At 36.0% G+C, this 21,971-nt stretch overlaps 2 protein-coding genes across 11 annotated transcripts in view; one reads left to right on the forward strand and one right to left on the reverse strand.

Annotated features, from left to right (window-relative positions):
* ABCD2 (ATP binding cassette subfamily D member 2) overlaps window positions 1-1,410 on the reverse strand; it is a 177,112-nt gene extending 175,702 nt beyond the window's left edge. Inside the window, exon 1 of one of the 2 annotated variants that reach the window (XM_074194855.1) lies at window positions 1,111-1,410. In XM_074194855.1, the coding sequence (XP_074050956.1) occupies window positions 1,111-1,272 (162 nt within the window). In that variant the 5' untranslated portion in view covers window positions 1,273-1,410. The remainder of the gene's footprint in view (window positions 1-1,110) is intronic. The other variant, XM_074194858.1, reaches the window with a different exon arrangement.
* An 88-nt stretch (window positions 1,411-1,498) lies between these two features.
* The window catches only part of IRAK4 (interleukin 1 receptor associated kinase 4), a 69,099-nt gene continuing 48,626 nt past the window's right edge, over window positions 1,499-21,971 (forward strand). For 3 of the 9 annotated variants that reach the window (XM_074194864.1, XM_074194870.1, XM_074194873.1), the window contains exons 1-2: window positions 12,375-12,482; window positions 18,532-18,811. In XM_074194864.1, the coding sequence (XP_074050965.1) occupies window positions 18,651-18,811 (161 nt within the window). In that variant the 5' untranslated portion in view covers window positions 12,375-12,482; window positions 18,532-18,650. The other 6 variants (XM_074194867.1, XM_074194865.1, XM_074194868.1 and 3 more) reach the window with 6 other exon arrangements.

A 21,971-nucleotide genomic window follows, 5' to 3' on the forward strand; every position in this document is an offset into this window, starting at 1 on the left:
TATCAATAACGAAAGACAGGAACAATTTTCATCTTATTTTCTTCATTATTCTATCATGTACGTGTAGGAAAGAGAGCTTATTAGGCCTCAGACCTGAGTTCCAATTTTGACATTGCAACTAACTAGTTGAGCAATTTTATACTTCCCTAGAACCTAAAATGAAAATTGAAAAAAAGTGAACTAAATAATCTACTTTCTCTTTCAAAGACCTGTGACCCTATGTATACCATGCATATGTAGATTACATAAAGGTACTTAGATGATTCAAGATTTCTTCCTTCAATAGATATTGGGGAGAATTTATATCTACTTGGTGAATATGTCCAACTACTTGGTATCCATGTCCAACTAGTGGACATCATTTTCTTTTTTTTTAATGTTTTTTTTTTCTTTTTTGCAAGGCAATGGGGTTAGGTGGCTTGCGCAAGGCCACACAGCTAGGCGTCTGAGGCAGGATTTGAATTCAGGTACTCCTGACTCCAGGGCCAATGCTCTATCCATTGCGCCACCTAGCCGCCCCGACACCATTTTCATTAAGTTTTGGGGTAAAATTCAATAGAGAGAAAAATTGCTATAGAGCTTTGGTGACTGACTTGTATTGCATATGGATATCAGGAGTGGGTGGCTGGGGGAGAAAGGGATTTAATATGTGCCTCTTAAGCTAGTATTTAGTGAAGCACACTCAGCAGATGAGTCAGAACTTTTTTTTTGTTTGTTTTTTTGCTAGTCAGTGGGGTGAAATGTCTTGCCCAAGGCCACACAGCTAGGTAATTATTAAGTGTCTGAGGCCGGATTTGAACCCAGGTACTCCTGACTCCAGGGCCGGTGCTCTATCCACTGCACCACCTAGCCGGCCCTGGGCGGGTCAGATCATTAAGAGAAATCAGTATGATTGTAACCTCAATGGCTTACTTCTTCAGTTTTAAACTTAAATGTACCTGGGGAAGCCTTCGAATGTTTTGCCTTTTTGCCGGAGGGCCATTATTTCGGGGGGGGGGGCAGGGGCTGCCGCAGATTCCCCTTTACAATTGCGGGAAGATGCCCCAGAGCTTGAAGGTGACTCTTGGGCCGCTACAGACTAATGCAATGGGCGGAGTGGGCGATCCTCACCTGGAAGGAGCCCCAGCAGAAGCGCTGGGCCTGCGGCAAATGGAAAATCTCGTCCATGTAGGGCTCCCGGAGCGCCCGGTTTATGAGGGAGAACAGGAAACAAGAGACTAGGAAAGTGCAGCTTAAGACGGCCGAAAAATAAACACCTTCAAGCTCGTTCATCTTCAACCAAACATCAAACCCTTCCGAGCCAATTCAGTTTCCAGTGCCTTGGGCTGACAGACCAGAAGGCAGACCTAGGCAGGCGCAGGCAGGCGGGAAGCCTGCAGCGCGAAAGCAACGGATCCTTTGGTGTGGAGACCAGATTCCAGGAGAGAGCGGAATTCAGTGAGTGGAGAGCGGGCAAGCGTTTCCGGCGGAAGCGTTTCCGGCGGAAGCGTTTGAATGACGGACCAGGGCACAGTTTTGGTCCTCCGCAGCTTTGGTAGCTGGAAGGGGTCTTGCGGTGGGTGCGTGGATTCGGAATTAGCATCCCGGGCAGGTGAGAGAGAAAAGTGAGTGGTCCCTAGGGCTCCTCTGGAAGCTCCACGTGCCTCAGGCCGCGCGAAAAGCCTTGCTGCGGTGGAGAAGAAAGCAGCTCCCCAGTTCTGAAGGGAGCTCAACATCCCGTGCTCCGGGCTATTCCAGGTCACTCTAAGCCCTACACTCTCCAGAACTCTTCCAGTTCTCACACTCATGGAGAGGAAGCAAAGAGAAAGAAGGAGGGATTCCGCTGGGGTGGAAAAAAGTAATCTTCTCAGACCCTTCTTTGTGAGTACTGCCTCCATTTCTTCCTTCTTCCTTGGTACACTTACAGTATTCAAAGATTTGCCCTATCAATTAACAAGCACTGAAACAGGAGAGAGATCAAGTGCATATCAGCCACCTCATTATCGGAATATGTAGAAAAAGCAGCCCATAGAGCAGACGGAGGTCAAAGGTAAGAGCTTCAGTTTTCTCAGCATCAGGGCCCTCCCCCTTTTTTCCTCATCTACATATGACTTGATAAACATTACAAAATATATCATGCAAGATGTAAGTTAAAAGGAAAAATAGGAATGTTGGTAAATATCTGAAGGAGAATTGAAATTAGAACATAATAAAAGAATAATTCCATAATTAAGAAGGTAAAATAGTTTTATAATAAAGCAATCTGGCAATTAATAATATTAACAATAAAAAGAAGATATACATTAAAGTACTACAATTTATTACAAGAACTAATGGAAGAAGCTGGGTTACATGAATTCTTTTCATGCAGAAACAAAACACTCCCAAAATTGATCATATGATAGATTACAGAGAAGTCCTATATAAATACAAAAAGGCAGAAATTATAAATGCTGTATTTTCAGACCTAATTAGATAAAATTGGAATTAAATAACATCAAGAACAGAAACTACAAAAACTACTTGGAAATTGAAAAGGAAATAAAATTTATTAGTTTAAAGAAAAAATAAAATTGGAGAGCTTAAAATTATGTCAAAATATATGACGGAGACAAAGGAGTTCTTTCAGGCAAATTTATATTACTGAATTGTCACATGTCACTGAGAAAAGGTAAAAATAAAAGAATTAAGTTTGTACTACAAGGAAATAGAGAAAAAAGAAGCAAAAAAAGAATTCTAAAAGCAACAGCGATAGATAGAATGGAAAGCAAAAAAATTGAATTGTAAAACGCTAATTTTTAAAAGCATGAGTAAAAGTGATTAATGACAAACTCGATTTTACTTAAAATACAAATTAATAAAATTACAAAGTAAGAAAAATTGGCAATCAAAAAAGTTAAGGATCTATTAGGGATCACATGGGTAGCTTGGTGACACCAGTCATTTAATCCTATTTTCTCACCTGTAAAATAAACTGGAGAAGGAAACAGCAAACCAAAAAAATTCTAAACAGGGTCATATAAAATCAGACACAACTCAACAACAGCTATAGGGAATAACAGACAGGGAATATAATCTAACAAAGTAATGTATATTAAATTGAAGTTACTAAAATTAATACAGTAATTTTGTAGCTGAAAAATAGTAGGCAGAGGAATTGGATAGGATGCAGAACATGGAGAAAAGAGAATAATCATATACGTATATATGACCATGGACAAAATCACTTAACTTCACTGTGGTTCAGTTTCTGTATTAGTAAAATAAGTGGGTTGGGATTCAGTTACCTCTAAGGTGCCTTTGTTTTTTAGAAAGATTTTATTTGAGTTTTACAATTTTCCCCCATTCTTGCTTCCCTCTCCTACTCCCCACAGAAGGCATTCTGTTAGTGTTTACATTGTTCTATGGTATACTTTGATCTCAGTTGAATGTGAAGAAAAGTGTAAGAGATAGCAAAACTACACAATAAGATAACTTTTTTTTCCCCCTAAATTGAAGGTCTTTGGTCTTTGTTCAAAGTCCACAACTCCCTCTCAGGATACAGATAGCATTCGCAGGTGACCAAAAATTGTCGTGGTTGTTGCACTTTTGGAATGACGAAGTCCATCAAGGTTGATCATTGCCCCCATGTTGCTGTTAGGGTATACAGTGTTTTTCTGGCTCTGCATCAGTTCATGCAGATCCCTCCAGGCTTCCCTAAATTCCCATCCCTCCTGGTTTCTAATAGAACAAGTGTTCTGTGACATACGTATACCACAGTTTATTAAGCCATTTCCCAATTGAAGAACATTGATTTAATTTCCAATTCTCTAAGGTGCCTTTCAATTCTTAAGTCTATGATCTTATGACTTTAATTTATTAGCCTTTAATTTATTATCTTTAGATAAAAGCTAACTTGGTTTTGGTTTTATCAGTTTCTCACCCTAAGAGCCATTGTTTACAAGAATAAGTTCCAAAATATGAAATGGTTTAAGAAAGAAATGTATTAGGTCTTTAAGTAGGAAGGAAGACTAAATCGTGAGGATCCCTCCAAGAATCTTTTCGAAGCTATGTTATATAGAGTTTAGACAAAGGTGTAAGGACATTTGCCTCAATAGCCTCATAGGCAGTAGACAGTCTCTAAAAAATACCAGTTTGAGGTGCATATCAGCAGATAAGTTAGTTGAATTTGAGGATCACAAAATACAAGTTTTGGATGTATCCAAAACAAGCACTGGTGAGATCTAAGCATTTATAACTATTTGATTTCCCTGGAGTGCCTCTGAAGTTAGCCCTAACCTCTACCAAAATCTTTTGGGTTAGGTAATTTTATAGCCACATAAAAGTAGGCTCAACAATGCTAATAAAGGATAAATAATGAATCATACACTTATGAATTTGACAAAGTTCTCTACACATTTGAGGTATGAGGCTTTTATCCAAGAAACTATATATTAAAATTTTCTTGTAATCATATATCCATAGGTACTGTTTTTGATGTCCTTTTGATTTTCTTATGCTGTCTCCGTCACAGACCAGAGTATAGGCCAGGTGAGGAGTAACCATATTTCTCCATAGATAATTCTACCTTGGAAAAAATGAAAATTTATAGATCTCCAGTATAAACTCTGAAAATAACCACATGAAAATCCTGAAGCTTGGGACAGTGCCACTTCCCTTCTCAGATCAGGAACTAACAGAAATAGGCTAGAAAAGGTCCAAACAACAACAACAACAACAACAACAACAAAAGAACTTGATCATAGGAAGTTATGATGGTGTAACAGGGAAGATCAAATAATCTCAGAAGACCACAAAGTCAAAACTTCTTTATTCAAAGCCTCAAAGAAATGTATGAATTGGTCTCAGGTCCAAAAAAGAACTTGAAAATTAGTCAAAAAAGGAATTAAAATCAAATAAGAGAAGTAGAGGAAAAATTAGGGGGAAAAAAATGACAGTGATATAAGAAAAATCATGCGAAAAAGTCAACTGCTTGGTAAAGGAGGCATTAAAAAATTGAAAACTTTAAAAACCAGAGCAGTCCAAAAGATTAAAGAGGAACAAAAATCCACTGATAAGAATGACTTAAAAACAAAATTGGACAATAGCAAAGGAAGAACAAAAGCTTAGTGAAGATAATAATTCCTTAAAAATTTAGAATTTGGCAAATGGAAGCTAATTACTACATGAGACATCAAGAAACAAAATCCAAAACATGGAAAAAAAATAGAAAATATGTGATACTCATTGGAAAAATATCTATCCTGGAAAATAGATGAAGAGAGATAATTTAAGAATTATTGAACTACTTGAAAACCATGTTAAAAAGAGAGCCCAGATATCTCATAAGAAATTAAGGAAAACTACTCTGATAATCCAGACCAAAGAGTAAAATAGAATTTGAAAGAATCCACTGATCACTTCCTAAAAGAGATTCCCATAAGAAAATTCACAGAAATATTACAGCCAGGTTAAAATATTGCAAGCAGACAGAAAGAACCAATTCACATATTGTGGAACTACAGTCAAGGTAGTACAAGATTAATCAGCTTCTACATTAATGGATCAGAGGACTTAGAATATAATATTCCAGAGGGCAAAGAAGCTAACATTGCAACTAAGAATCTCCTACCCAACAAAACTGAGTTTAATCCTTCAGGGCAAAAACATATTTAATGAAATAGAAGATTTTCAAGCATTTCTTTTTTTAAAATTAAAAAAAATTATGTAAGGCTACAGGCTAAGTGAGTTGCCCAAGGTCACACAGCCAGTGTCTGAGGCTGAATTTGAACTCAGGTCTTCCTGACTCCAGGGCCTGTGCTCTATCCACTGTGCCACCTAGCTGCCCCAAGCATTTCTGATGAACAGAACAGAGATGAATAGAAAATTTAACTTTCAAATACAAGACTCAAGAGAAGCATAAAAAGGTAAACAGGAAAGAGAAATCATAAGGGATTCAATAAAGTTAAACCATTTACATTCCTATATGGGAAGATGACACATAGAAATACTAAGAACTTTTTCATTGTTAGGGTAGTTAGTTTATATAGACAAGAGGGCATGAATGTGAATTGACTGACAGAATGCTATCTAGAAAAGTTAAAGAGAAAGAGGTTCACTAGAAGAGAAGGGAGAGATAGAATGGGGGCAAATTATCTCAAAAAAGCGATGAGAAGAGCCTTTTGTAGAGTAAAGAAAGATGGGGATGGCGTTGCAGACAGTTCTTGAATCTAAATATCATCAGAAAAGGCTCAAAAGGAAAAAAAGCATAGCAGTTGGGTATAGAAATCTCTCTTATCCAAAGGGAAGTAGAAAGAGAGGGGGATTAGAGAAGGGGAGCACTGATAGAAGAGAAGGTGGATTGGGGGAGGCAGTGGTCAGAAGAAATAACTTTCAAGGAGGAACAGGCTTAAAGGAGAGAGCCAGAAGATAAATGGGAATAAGAAGATGGAGGGAAAAACAATAATCAACTGAAAAAAATTTTATAGCAAGCTTCTCTAATAAAGATCTCATTTCTCAGGGAATCAAGTCAAATTTATAAAAAGACAAGTTATTATCAATTGATAAATGATCAAAACAAAAAGAATGGGTAGTTTTCAGAAGAAGAAATCAAAACTATTGATAGTCATTTTTATTCATATTCAATTTTATAGTTGTTTTAGGCACAGTCCCAATTATTGTTCAGTTCTTTCAGTTTCTGACTCTTAGTGACCCCGTTTGCAGTTTTCTTGACAAAGATACTAGATTCCTATTTCCTTCTTTGGGTTATTTTACAGATGAAGAAACTGAGGCAAACAGGGTTAATTGACTTGTCCAGGGTTTCAGAGCTAGTTTCTAAGACCAGATTTGAGATTAGTCTTCCTGACTCCAGGCAAAAGAATGTTTGGACCAGTTCAGAGCTTTACCACAGTAGTACATTAGTGTACATATTTTCCTACATTTCCTCTAGCATTTATCATTTTCCTTTTCTATCATCTTAGCCATTCTGATGAATGTGAGATTGTACCTCAGAATTGTTTTCTCTAATAATTAGTAATTTAGAGCATTTTTTATAAGAGTACTGTTAGCTTTGATTTCTTCTTCTGAAAACTGCCTGTTATATCCATCCCTTGAGCATTTATAAATTAGGAAGTGACTTTTATTATAAATTTGACTCAGTTTTCTTTATATATTTGAGTGAAAAGAGAATCTATTGGTAAAAAAAATTTTTTCCAGTTTCCTACTCTTCTTCTCATTTTGGCTGCATTTGTTTTGTTGTGTACAAAATTTTAAATTTTACATAATCAAAATTTCTTTCATGTTCTCCTAATTTGCTTAGGATATCACACTGTTCAAATCGTGTGCCCATTTTGAGTTTATCCTAGTATATGGTCTGTGTTCAATTTCTGTCAGCTTATTTTTCAGTTTTCTCAGCAGTTTTTGTCAAATAATGAGTTCTTGTCCCAATAACTGGGATTTTTTTGTTTACCAAACTCTAGATTTTTGTGTTTTTACTTCTATATATTATGTACCTAATCTAGTCCATGGATCAATATTAGCATCACTGATGTTAATCACTGAGGAATGAGTACCTATAGTTCAATTCCTGCCCTCAAATAGGGGATTTCAACATAGAGACTGATACTTCCTCAAACACATCTTAACTAGGTCTCCCAATTCCCCTAAAGTTCCACACAAAGAGATGGTCATATCCTTTATTAGAATTATAAAATATTTAAAAATTTTTAAAAAATTATTTTATTGATATTTTGGTTATTATATCAACATAGTATACATATCCAATTCCTTACTACCACCCCACCCCCCAAGAGCTATCCCATGATGAATAGCAGTTTTTTAGAGAAGGGAAAAAAAGTCAACATAACTGATTGAAAAAGTCCCAACATATACAGTGTTTAATACCCATGAGCCTCCCACCTCCACCAACAGTTAGGTTGGGGGTGTCTTCTCAGATCTTTTAATTTGACCCTCACTTGATGTTTATAATTTTGTTACATTTGGTTTCCATTTATATTGTTATATTTACTGTGTATAGTTTCTTAGTTCTGCTTACTTCATTATGCATTACTTTAACTACATCCTTCCATGCTTCTCTGTATTTACTACATGCATAATTTCTTATACTACAATTGTATTCCATTTCTTTTATATGCTACATTTTGGTTAGTCATTTCCCAATTGGTGGGCACCTATTTTGTTTTCAATTCTTAGCTGTCTCAAAAAAGTGATGCTAAAAAAAAAGTGATGCTATAAATATTTTGGAGTATATGAGTATGTTTTTCTTATTAATAGCTTTCTTGGGATACAAGCCCAATAATGGAGGGTATGGACATTTTAATTACTTTATTTGCATAATTCCAAACTTTTCCAAAAGAATTATACCATTTCACCATGCCATCAAGCTTTTTCTCTTTTAAATATTGTTGATACTTTGGCTGATAGCATAGGGAGACAGAGACAATGCTGTAAGGGGAGAGGCATGAGACCCTTCTCATCCAAGACCAACATAAATAATAAATAATCTTTGCCTTGTTTATTCTGTCATTTTGATAAAGATTAGAATTATGATCTTGTGAGCTTTGGGAGTTCCGGGGAAAGATCTAATTTCTTCTGGAGGATAATTTGTACCAGAATTTGCAGCCAGAAAATCCAACTATGAGGCCTAATGGGAGGGTGAGAAGTGATCTTTTAGACCCAACAATTCATCCAGCAGTGATACCACATTGGGATGAGAACTTGACCGGAGCAATGGTATATGGACTCTCTATAAATCTGAGTCAACTTAAAGTGGAATGTATCTAGTTTTTTTTTTTCTTGCTAAATCTTTGATGTAACTGTCCCTTTGAAAAAATTAATATTAATTGCATAAATAGAATTGAAATGCTAGTTATTAACAGCTAAAGTGGGAGGAATACCCTGGAATAGGACTTTGGCCATTTGAGAAAGTATATCCTAGTTCTTTAAAGGTACCACTATAAGACTGGGGCACAAAGAAGAAGAAGATATTAATGAAAGTTATGTTGTCTCAGTGACCATATTGTTACTGCCTGTCAATCCTACTTGTCAGTCAGTCAGTGATGGGGGAGGCTTGGTAGAGGGAAGCATAACCCAGTCTCCAGGTCTTGTATTACCTGCTGTTTCTCATGTACCAGGTCATTCCCTATAAGCCATCATGTATCATGTATAGGCATTTGAGGAAGGAGGAGGTGAGATGTACTCCCTTTTGCTGATGTTTGCCTGTCTGAATTTTTTTTTATCTCATTACAAAACCTATCAATAAAAGCTGACTTCTGGGTGATGGTTGGGTGTCTGAGGCTGGATTTGGACCCGGGTGCTCCTGGGGCCAGTGCTCTGTCTGCCACCTGGCCGCCCCTACTATTATTATTACTACTACTATTTTATTTTGGGTCTTTTTTTTGGGGGGGGGGTTTGCAGGGCAATGGGGTTGGGGTGGCTTGCATGGGGTCACACAGTTGAGTGATTGTCGGGTGTATGGAACTGGATTTGGGCTCCAGTGCTCCTGGCTCCAGGGCTGGTGCTCCATCTACTGCGCCACCTGGCCATACCTAAAATTATTACTATAATTTTATTTTTTTTTTAGTTTTAATTTTAATTTTCTCTCCCCTTTATCACTCATGCAGGTCTTTATTTTTTGGGGGGGGGGAGGGGGTATTCTGTTTACTCTTAAACAGGAATATTTTATTAATGTATAAAAAACATTATTTGTACAAAATAAGAATAAATAAATACATAGAAAAAATAAAAGCTGACTTCATCTTAAATCCTTTGCTAATCTTTAGTGATCAACCCATCAACATGTTGCTTCCTGGAAATATTTTTTAATAATCTATTTTAAATTCTCATTTTCCTGTTTTGCCTCATTAATTAGAACAAAAATCTAAACAAAGAATTTTCCTTTCAGCAATATATACTTGGTCTTGCTCTAGAAGGATCCAAGGGGACTTATTTCCATTATAACCAAATATTTATTTTTTACACTAATCCTTTTCCTTACTGAAGCTTATCAAAATGATTTAAAACACAAATTGTTATATATATATATATATATATATATATATATATAATTGTTCTGATATTTGTCAGACCATTACACCCCTAAAAATAGTATACCAAGTTCCTAATATTATTTACCTGTGTTTTTCTCCTTTAAATAAGTTAAATCCTTTAATTTCAAAAAGAAAAAAAATTGTTTGAATAATTTCTCTAACTAACTGACATGTTTGTAGCAGTAGTAGGGTGCCCTTGAAAGCTTGATAAGAGTACTGAAGAAAGTATACATGATTTTGTTTTCTAAATATAAAAAAGTGCTCCAGCACTGTTATGCTTTAAATGTTCTTACCAAGCCTTCAAAGGATCTACACATTACAGAAATAATTATTTAAATTACAGATGCAAGTTCCCTGAGTCCTTATATTCATATGACAACAACTGTAGCAATTTTCTTGGAAAATTATATGTTCCACCTTGCATTTGATCAGCAAAATATCTTAAAAGGGGGGAAATTATAACTAATAATGGCATTAGATATTTACATCTATGGCCTGAATCATTTCTGTAGTAATCATTTTTAAACATTAGATACCAGAAACAGTGCAGTTCTTTCTGCAAACTACCTGTGCTTTCAAAACAAAAAATGAATGAATACAAACTTGCATGTTTATTCACCAAATATTTTAACATCTGTGTAATATACTATAAAAGGTAAAATACTGCAGAAGACATGGTCTCTGTCTTTGAGAAACTTAACTAAAGATATTACACTTAAATGGGTTGAGTATAAATAATGCTAATAATGATTTTGTGTTCCTTCTTGAAGACTATGACATCAGGGACAGAAGCAATGGTATATGGTATCTCAATAAATCTGAGTCAACTTAAAGTGGATGACAAGCTATGTGACAAGCATGTGAATTGGATTTGAGTGAGGAGATGCTGTACGACATCACCAGCCTTTCTCCTCCAGAGTCATCTGGATCCAGTGGCCAGATGTGAATCAGGACTGGAGATGGCCTGGATGTGAGGAAATCAGGATTAAGGGACTTGCCCTAGTTACACAGCTAAGTGTCAAGTGTCTGAGACTACATTAGAACTCCTGTCCTCCTGACTCCAAGGTCATGTCCTCACCAAGCTAATTACATTAGTAATAATAAAATAGGGTGCTAAAGGAGTTCAAAGCAAATCACAATTCCAGAAGACCAAATATGGTATTTTTGTCTGCTAATCCCTTCCTGTTAGAGAGGCAATAGATTTAAAATGTAGACTGAGACCTACATTTTTGTAAATGGCTAATTTCAGAATTTGTTTAACTTTATTATCCGGGTTTTGTTTTTATTTACTTTATTGTTAAATTTGAGGAATGCTAGAGAAAATAAATTATTATAATTAATATTAGTGTAATAATAGTGTAAAATTAATAAAATCCTAAGTAAAGCAGTCCAAAGAGGGTCTTTGTGGATATCCAGGAAGAAGTGTCTCGTCAGCAATTAGAATTGTGAAGCTCAAGACTGAGAAATAGGAAGAATATATAAGCACATTAAACAGGAGAGGAAAGGATCTTCATTAGGCACTAAAGGCACACAGGGTTACTAATGGAAAAGAAGAAAAAGGAATATAGAGGAAAAGTTAGTGCGGGCTGGAGGGCCATGGGAGGATCTAGTGAGCAATCAGTGTTTAAAAAACTTTGTATCAAATCAGTCTGAGGCCTGGCATCCAGTTGCCACCAACATAAACACACACAATTTACGTGAACATCCCAGAGCCCGTTTCCGATGTGTAAAAGGAAGTGTATCGGCACTAAGGAACTCTGCAAGTTGCTCTTGGGAGAGGAGTATGTTACGCGAACAGCCCTCCCCACGTGTGTGCCAGTCCACCCTCCCCACGGGGCCAGCTAACCGCTGTCACGCGGGAGTCATCCTTAAAATCCAACTTCCAATTCCCCCCGATTTCTAAATCCTTCTCTCCACCCTCCTCAAGCTCGTGCTCCTCTTTATGGTCGGGCTGAAAAGCATTCCCTCGAGTACGGCCTTAAGGAGAACGACGCTTTGGGATTCGGATCCGAGCGGTCCTCCAACCTCGCTGCCCAGCCCCAGCCTCCCTGGCCCCAAAGCCGCGGCAGGCGGAGCGCGAAGGAAGCCCGTACCTTCCCGGTGCGCCTGCGTGGTTGGCTCCCAGAGCCTGCGTCGGTCTGACGCGGAGACCTTTGCCGATTGGTGCGCGTTAAAGGCTCCTCCCCCCGGGGGCGAGGCCGGCCCGCCCCGCGTCTACTTCCCACTGTTCCGGAGGCAGCCAGGAAGCGGAAGGGCGGCTCCCGCGGCGCGCTCGCGGCTCCTGGCCCCCCGTGCTCGCCTTCTCCTTCGGCTCCTGCCGGCGGCCGCGCGGACGGAGCTCAGGTAACGAGACCCTGCGGTCTCCGGCGCCGCTGCCGCTGCTCTAGCCGGAGTTGACACCAAGTTCCAATTGCCTAAATAATTGAGATTTGGAGTTAGAAAATACTTGAGTTAAAGGTAATCCTGGATATCCACTAGATTGACCTTGCCCCTATAAGGAACCTATAATCTAGAGAGTGATTTGTTAGATTGTTCAATGAGGTAAAGGGCTGGGAAAATTTTTTTGTCCTTATAATAAATATCCCCAGTGCTTTAACAGGAAGAATTTGAATGTTTGTCGATTTGTCCATAGAAACACAACCACTTAGTAAGCAAAAATCGCCAGAACCTATGTCTTCATATTCCTGGTCCATGGTAATTTCATTTATTAAGGGGTTGACAATAAGGACAGAAGGGCCAACCTGGCCCATTCCACTGCTCTAAATTTTTGTAGGCCCTAGAGCTAAGAATGACTTTTATAATTTGTGTTTTTTTTAAATAATCTGTTATTTTCTCCATTTGCACTTAAAGCAAGTTTTATATTCCTTTTTTTAAAGTTTTGAGTTCTAAATTCTATTCTTCCCCCTACTTGAAGATGTAGGTAATCTGATGTGGATTATTCATGGACGTTCATGTAAAATATTTCCATATTAGTCATCTGTACAGGAAGACAAAAGAGTTACAAAGAAAAGAAGAAAGGAAAAATAGTATGTTTCAGTTTATATTCACACATTTCTTTCTTGGAGATAGGATGACACTTTTCATCATGATTTTAGATTATTGTATTGCTGAGAATAGTTGTCATTCACAGTTCTTCCTCATAAAATATTACTGTGACTGTTCTAACTAATTCTGCTCACTTCATTCTGTATCAGTTCATGTTAAGTCCAGGTTTTCTGAAATCATCTGCTAGTCATTTCTTATAGCACAATAGTATTCTATCACAATCTTAAGCCACACTTTGTTCAGCCATTCCCCAATTCATGGGCATTATCTTAATTTTAAAGAAACTGCTATAAACAATTTCTTGTACAGTTTCCTTTTGCTCATTTTTAAAAATTCTCTTTGAGATATAGATCTAATGGTATTACTGGATCAAAAGGTATGCACTGGCTTATAGCCTTTGGATATTGCTCTTCAGTTCACAACTCCCAACAGTGCATTAGTGTCCCAGCTTTCCTCACATCTCCTCTAACATTAATCCTCTACTATTTAGTTATATTAACTAATCTGATAGGTGTGATTATGGTACCTCAAATTTATTTTAGTTTACATTTCTCTGATTAGTAGTGCTTTAGAGAAATTTTTCATATGACTATGTGAATAGCCTTGATTTCTTTGTCTGAATACTGTCCATATCCTTTGACTGTTTTTCATTTGAGGAATATGGTTTGTATTCTTATAAACTTGACTCAGTTCTCTATATATATTTGAGAAATAAAGTCTTTATCAGAGATACTTGTATAAAAAGTCACCCTCCCCCAGTTTTCTGCTTTTCTGATTTTGGTTGCAGTGATTTTGTTTCTGTAAAAACTTTTTAATTTTATATAAGCAAAATTATCCATTTTGTATTTTGTAATTCTCTCTATAAATTCTTTGGTTCTAAATTCTTCCCTTATCCATAAATCTGACAGGTAAACTATTCATTGTTTGTTTATGATATCACTCTTTAGGTGTTCTTATACCTATTTCACCTATCTTGATATGTACTGATATATTAGCCCATATCAGTTTATGCCATTCTGTTTTTCTGTTTTCCTGGCAGATTTTAGATTTATCAAACACTAGATTACTATGGTCATTTACTACAGTGTATTGTACACCTAAACTATTCTACTGATCCATCACTCTTTTTAAAAGTTAATTTATTTTTTCCAATTATACATAAAGGTGATTTGTAACATTCATTTTTGTGAAGTTTTCTCTATCCCATCCTTTCCTCTTCCCAACTGAGGCTAGCAGGTAATCTGATATGGGTTATACATGTTAGAATCATGTTACACATATTTCTATATTAGTCACACTGTGAAAAAAGAATCAGAACAAAAGAAAAAAAACACAAGGAAAAAACAGAAAATAAATTTAAAAAAGGTAAAATAATATGCTTTGATCTGCATTCAGATTCCTTAGTTCTTTTTCTGGATATGGAGGGTATTTTATATCACAGGTCTCTCTTATTGATGAGAAGAGCCAAGTCATCACATGATTTTTCTGTCAAGGTGTTCTCTTGGTTCTGCTCACTTCATTCAGTCTCAGTTCTTACATCAATGTGATCTAAAACTTCCTTACACTTTTCAGTAATATTCTGAAACTTGGAATTTTCTTTTGGCCTATACTAGATGTTTTGCTAGATAGATATAAGGACTTTGTTTTGTAATAAGTTGGTTGTAAATCATTAGTTCTATATTCCTGCTATTTTAGGAAGTAAAAAGAAAACATTGTCGTCTTCATATTTATTTATTTATTTTGAATTTTACAGTTTTTTCCCTAATCTCGCTTACCTTCTCCCACCCCCCCACAGAAGGCAGTCTGTTAGTCGTTACATTGATCCAAGTTGAATGTGATGAGAGAGAGATCATATCCTTAAGGAAGAAAAATAAAGTATTAGAGATAGCAAAATTACATAAGATAACGGTTTTTAAAAAAATTAAAGGTTATAGTCTTTGGTCTTTGTTCACACTCCACAATTCTTTCTCTGGATACAGATGGTATTCTCCATCGCAGATACCCCCAAAGTGTGCCTGATTGTTATACTGATGGAATGAGCAAATCCATTAAGGTTTATCATCACCCCCATGCTGCTGTTAGGGTATACAATATTCTTCTGGTTCTGCTCATCTGACTCAGCATCAGTTCATGCAAATCCTTCCAGGTTTCCCTGAATTCTCATCCCTCCTGGTTTCTAATAGAACAATAGTGTTCCATGACATACATACACCACAGTTTGTTCAGCCATTCCCCAACTGATGGACATTCACTCAATTTCCAATTCTTTGCCACCACAGATGAGCTATGAATATTTTTGTAAAAGTGATGTTTTTACCCTTTTTCATGAGCTCTTAAAGGGTACCATCCAGTAGTGGTATTGCTGGATCAAAGGGTATGTACATTTTTATTGCCCTTTGGGCATTAGTCCAAATTCCTCTCCAGAAAGGTTGGATGAGTTCACAGCTCACCAACAATGCATTAGTGTCCCAGATTTCCCACAACCCTTCGAACACTGATCATTGTCCTTTCTGGTCATATTGGCCAATCTGAGAGGTGTGAAGTGGTACCTCATTTGATGCTTTAATTTTCATTTCTCTAATAAGTAGTGATTTAGAACAATTTTTCATATTATTATGGATCACTTTGATTTCCTAATCTGTAAATTGGCTTTGCATGTTCTTTGACCATTTGTCAATTGGGGAATGACTTGTTTTTTTTAAAAATTTGACTCAGTTCTCTGTATATTTTAGAAATGAGTCCTTTGTCAGAAATACTAGCTGTAAAAATTGTTTCCCAATTTACTACATTTCTTTTGATCTTGGTTACAGTTGTTTTGTCTGTACAAAAGCTTTTTAATTTAATGTAATAAAAATTGTATAGTTTGTTTTTAATGATGTTCTCCATTTCTAAAAACATTATCTTCTAATTGAACATCATGTTCACTCTCTGCCAGTGCAGACTCCAAGTTCCTTTTAACTTTCCCTTTTTGTGGGCTTTGCATGCTTTCTTTGTACTATGGTTCATCTTTTCACTTTCCTTCACTATTGCTTTCTTAATTCCTCAATCTTTATTTCCTAGTCTTATCCCAAAGCCATTTTCACAACTAGTTTTCTTTTGCAACTTGAATTCTTTGCAACAACTTTTACTGTTTCCTTCATCAAAATTGAAACATCCAAGTGTACAGTTTCTCAGTTTGTCAGTGAAACTTCACCAGCTGGGTTCTTAGGAGCTGGCAAATGCATGTCCTATTTCAATTCCTTTTAGATAACTTTGCTTTGAATTCATCTATATAATTAAGTTCTTTAAATCACTCACAAAAGCAACACAATAGTAAGGTAAAACATTCTTCTAAGATTAAATTTCATATATATATTCCCATTTATTTGCTTCCTGTTTAAAACCAGCCTCTTTCCAAACTAGAGAGAAGTATTAACTTCATTTGTTGATTCTCAGGAATAAGATAAGGCTTAAAAACTGCAAAATACAAAGTTTTTAAAATTATTATTTGGTATTTCTGCTAAATTCAATTCAGTTCTGTTTAAGGACTGAGTATTTTTTAGTTGGTGATCCTCTATTATATTGAAACAATAATTTTTTTCATTCTTCAGGGATGAAATGACATTCTGTTAGTATAAATTTCATAAAGTTTCTATTTTTAAAAGTTCTAAGGAGGGCGGTTAGGTGGCGTAGTGGATAAAGCACCGGCCCTGGAGTCAGGAGTACCTGGGTTCAAATCCAGTCTCAGCCACTTAATAATTACCTAGCTGTGTGGCCTTGGGCAAGCCACTTAACCCCATTTGCCTTGCAAAAACCTTAAAAAAAAGTTCTAAGGAGTTGAAATCCCCTAAACCCACTAGAATATTTCATCATTTAAAGCACCCTTTAGAAATCATAATTTGGAAATGCATAATTTAAAAAAATTGCACTTTAGTTAGAATATTAGGTCCTAGTTTTGCAAATTGGGAAAGGATCTCCTCTCCCAACTAACTCACTCTCTCATTGCAAGTAGGAGGTATGGGATCTTAGGAGAAGAAATACAAGAAGATTTCTAACATTGCCTGTGACTTGTAGTCAAATAAATCTCTAAGAAAATCATAAAAGGAACTCATCGGGTATTAAGAAGTTTCTGAAATACGTTTTAAGCAGTTTCCTTTAAAATGAGTCTGAAAGCTACATGTGTGTATTACTTTTGATTTTTCTTTATCTTTTTAAAATTTTGATTATCAGATATATCCCTCCATGCTCCTGGAGAGTCATCTTTGTAACAAAAAAGAGAGAGAAAAGAGAAAAAGAAACATAAGGAAGAAGGAATTGTATTTATATCCTTAATATCTAGCATAGCACCTGATACCTTAGAGGAATGTAATAAAGGCTTATTAATAGATTGATCAAATTGAGTATCTCTTACCTATTTTAATTACTTTATTTGATGGAAAATGCTTCCTTTTCTAAAGGACTGAAGGAAAAGAACCTATACACAAAATATGTTTCCAAATAAAAATGTTCTATACTACCAACAGATGAGTTCTTTTCTTTTTAAAAAAAAGGAAAAACTGATAATTCATTGTTCTCATTTTTGCTGCTGCTGTTCCCAACCCTCATTTGAAGCTGTTCTCAACAACTGGGTCTCTCTGGGAATTAAGGAAGCTCATTTAAAGACCAAGAGCCCAAGAACTTACAGCATTTTCTATCTCTGGCTCTTCTGATCTCTAAATTGGTAGTATAGAATTAATTAATCTGATTCCCAAATGTACTTACAAGAAGTTTTAAGAGATTATAGCTTCCATATATGTTATAGTTCTTGAAAAACTAGATTTTTTTTCCTTTACTCAAAAGAATTAAGACTAATAAAACTGTTTACTTTTGATTAAACATAGTAAATCTTGAGAGACTGGTAGAAATTTAATTATTCATATAATGATTTTTTTGGATGTCTTTTTTGGTGGTACATCAAAAAATAGGCAGGTAGCATTTTAATTTCCTTTAAAATAAACTTGCAAGCTCTAGGTGTATATTACTTGTATTTTAATATTTTATTGGCATCATTTTAAATTACTTTTATTACTTAGTAGGTCCCTCTTCTTCTGTTATCCCTCCTCCCAGAAAATATCTTTGTAAACAATTTTTTAAAAAGAAGAAAACACAGGGGCAGCTAGGTGGCACAGTGTATAGAGCAGTGGCCCAGGAGTCAGGAGTACCTGAGTTCAAATCCAACCTCAGACACTTAATAATTACCTAGTTGTGTGGCCTTTGGCAAGCCCACTTAACTCCATTGCCTTGCAAAAAAAACTTAAAAAAAAAAAGAAAAGCACTTTAAATCCCCTACATCTTTAAAGAGAGAAGTGTGCATTTTCTCCTCTGTTTTTCAGGATCATTATTTTGATATAGAGTTTAATTTCGTTATTTTCCTCTAAGTCTCTTAAATTTTAATAAATACTGTTGGTAAATGTATATCTTCATATTTTTTGTATTTATACAGGATTTTAGGTTGCCTTTCGCCTTTTCTGTGAACTAGAAAAGAATGGATCTATGGACTTTTAAATATAAACTATAAATAACAATATTTGATGTGAAAATTCCTTATCTTATGAAGAGAAGATGAACAAAACCATAACTTCATCGACATATGTAAGGTGCCTAAATGTTGGCCTGATTAGACAGTTGGCAGATTTTATTGATCCTCAGGAAGGATGGAAAAAGTTAGTAGTTGATATTAAAAAACCTTCTGGAGATAATAGATATAACCAATTTCATATAAGGTAAGGTATAAAGTCCTTTCCTTTGGAAAATGGTAATACCAGAAATCTTATATCAAAAGGTGTACATTAGTACATTCATTCAACAAGAATTTAATATGTGTCTGCTCTATGCCGGGTACTGTGTAGGTACCAGGGATATCCTTACCTTCAAGGAAGGGGCTATGAGGTGGTGCAGTAGATAGAGCTCTGACCTGGGATCAGAAAGACCTGTGTTCAAATGTGGCCTCAGGTTTGACCTCTGTGTGGTCCTGGGCAAATCTCTTAATCCTGTTTACTTCAGTTTCCTCATCTGTAAAATGTGCTGGAGAATTGGGGAAGCTAGGTGGCGCAGTGGATAGAGCACTGACCCTGGTGTATGCTTTTTTTCCTTTCATATTCAAAATTGTCTTTTTAATACTTTGCCATTATTTTTATTTCTTGGTCAAACTTGTTTCAGTTCCTCAGTACATATATCAGTCACCTATAAAACAAAAATATCACCAAATCACAGATCCAGTAATTAGAAGAAACTTCAATCATTTGGTCTGGCCTTTATCAGATTAAAAAAAAATACCTGAAGCCCAGAAGATGAAATAACTTTTCCAAGGTCACAAAACTTTTTTAGCTAAAGTATTCATCTGTAACATGAACTGCAATCTCTTGGTTCCTTGTCTCCCAAGCCATCTCCCCTGCTCTAGCCATTCTTCTATTCATCCCCATTGTGACTCCTTGTTGAATCTGTACCATTTTCTCTTTAATTCCTATTCCCCTTATCATATCTCCAATTATGCCCAGTCAATTCTTGAATCACTCTAATGCATCCAACATATCTTACTGGGTCCAATTCAAATTTACACTATATAACCTTAACTGGGCCCTCACTACTTGTAGGCACTCTTGCTATACATCTTCCTGATCCCACTTTCCACATTAGCTCTTACAAATGTTTTCCATTTCTTCTCAAAACCTTCCCCCCCCCCACTTTCTGAGATGAGAATCTTGTCTCACTTTTTTTCACTTTTAATAGTATTTTTCCAATTAAATGTGAAGATAATTTTCTTTTTTTTTTTAGGTGTTTTTTTTTAAGGTTTTTTGCAAGGCAAACGGGGTTAAGTAGCTTGCCCAAGGCCACACAACTAGGTAATTATTAAGTGTCTGACACTGGATTTGAACCCAGTTACTCCTGACTCCAGGGCCAGTGCTTTATCCACTACGCCACTAGCCACCCCAAAGATAATTTTCAGTGTTCATTTTTGTAAAATTTTGAGTTCCAAATTTTCCCCCTTCTGTCTCTCTTCCCTCCCCTCTCCCCAAAATAGCAAGTAATCTCTTATAGATTATACAAGTATAATCATGTTCAGCAAATTTCCATATTAGTCATATTGTGAAAGAAGAATCAGAACAAAATGGAAAAACTACAAAAAACAAAAAGCAAAAAAAAGTTAAAATATTAGACTTTGATTTGCATTTAGATTTCATGTTCTTTTTTCTGGATGTGGGTGGCATTTTCCATCACAAGTCTTTTAGAATTATATTTGATCACTGTATTCTTGCATCATATTTTACAGGGGAAAAATTTAAGTCATTCTCTGCGAATTCCATTTTCCCTTCTCTTTTTTATTTCTCATCTCTCAGATGCCTTTTGTCACTATCCTTCACCCCTCACATGCTGTAAAGGTCTATGTTTTTTAGGTTTTCTTTTTTTTCCACAAGGCAATGGGATTAAGTGGTTTGCCCAAGGCCACACAGCTAGGTAATTATTAAGTGTCTGAGGCCGGATTTGAACCCAGGTATTCCTGACTCCAGGGCTGGTGCTCTATCTACTGTGCCACCTAGCCGCCCCAAGGTCTACTTCTTACCAAGAGTAACATCTCTATTCTAGTGTTTCCAGTCTATGCCATCTCTTCCAGTGGATTACCTAAACTGTCATCTCTACTCTTTTATTTATTTTCAATCTCTTTGTCTCTATCGGTTCACATCCTATTGCCTACAAATATGCCCATGTTTCTCCTATCCTGAAGAAGTCCTCATTTGATCCTTCTATCCCCACTGTCATCCTATATCTCTTCTTCCCTGTGTAGCTAAAAGTCCATCTATAATTTGTACTTCCAATTTCTTTTTTTACTCCTTTCTTAAGCCCTTACAAACTTTATCTTTTCACCAAAACTGTTTTCCTCAAAATTATTGATGATCTCTTACCTGCCAAATCAAATGACCTTTTCTCAAACCTCATTTAGCAGCCTTTGTCAGTGAGGATCATTCTCTTCTTTGTTTTCAGGATATCACTCTCTTCTAGTTTTCCTTCTGTCTTCTTCTCACTCCTTTAATTTCTTTGGTGGATCTTACCTCAGATCATATTCTATATCCATTCTCAAATCAACCCCTTCTTCCCCAATCTCTCTGCTGATGTCCAGTCTGGAAGAGATTGCTTGCTATCTTGGGGAGAGGGGAGGGAAGAGAAGGAAGGGAAAAAATTTGGAACTCAAAATTTTACAAAAATGAACATTGAAAATTATCTTCACATTTAATTGGAAAAAATAGTATTAAAAGTGAAAAAAATGAGATAAGATTCTCATCTCAGAAAGTGGTGGGGAAGGTTTTGAGAAGAAATGGAAAACATTCGTAAGCGCTAATGTGGAAAATGGAATCAGGAAGATATATAGCAAGACTGCCTACCAGTAGTGAAGGCCCATTTGAGGTTATGTAGTGTAAATTTGAATTGGACCCAGTAAGATATGTTGCATTATTTTCACTGGAGTGAGTCAAGACTTGACTGGGATAATTGGAGAGATGATAAGGGAATAAGAATTATAGGAATTAAAGAGAAGACAGTATAGAGTTGAACTGATTCATCAAAGAGTCACAATGGAGGTGAATAGAATGGCTAGTGCAGGGGAAATGGCTTGGGAGAGAATAAAGGAATCAAGAGATTGCAGTTCATGATGAAGAATAGGATTATTCAGAGAAAGCAAAGGGAGAGATGGAAAACCTAAAAACAAAAGAACTTGAAATCTGAACTATCTGAATAGGAGACTGTCTTGATTCCTGATTACCACATTCAGAAAATAAGATTAAAACTAAAAGAATGAAATTCTTAATAAGAATGAATCTTGAATTAAAATTTATAAGACAAAATTGAAGGTAGTAGACATAAATAACTAGCAATGCTTATGATTGAAAT

Source organism: Macrotis lagotis, chromosome 7 (assembly GCF_037893015.1).
Source record: "Macrotis lagotis isolate mMagLag1 chromosome 7, bilby.v1.9.chrom.fasta, whole genome shotgun sequence".
Lineage (NCBI taxonomy): Eukaryota > Metazoa > Chordata > Mammalia > Peramelemorphia > Peramelidae > Macrotis > Macrotis lagotis.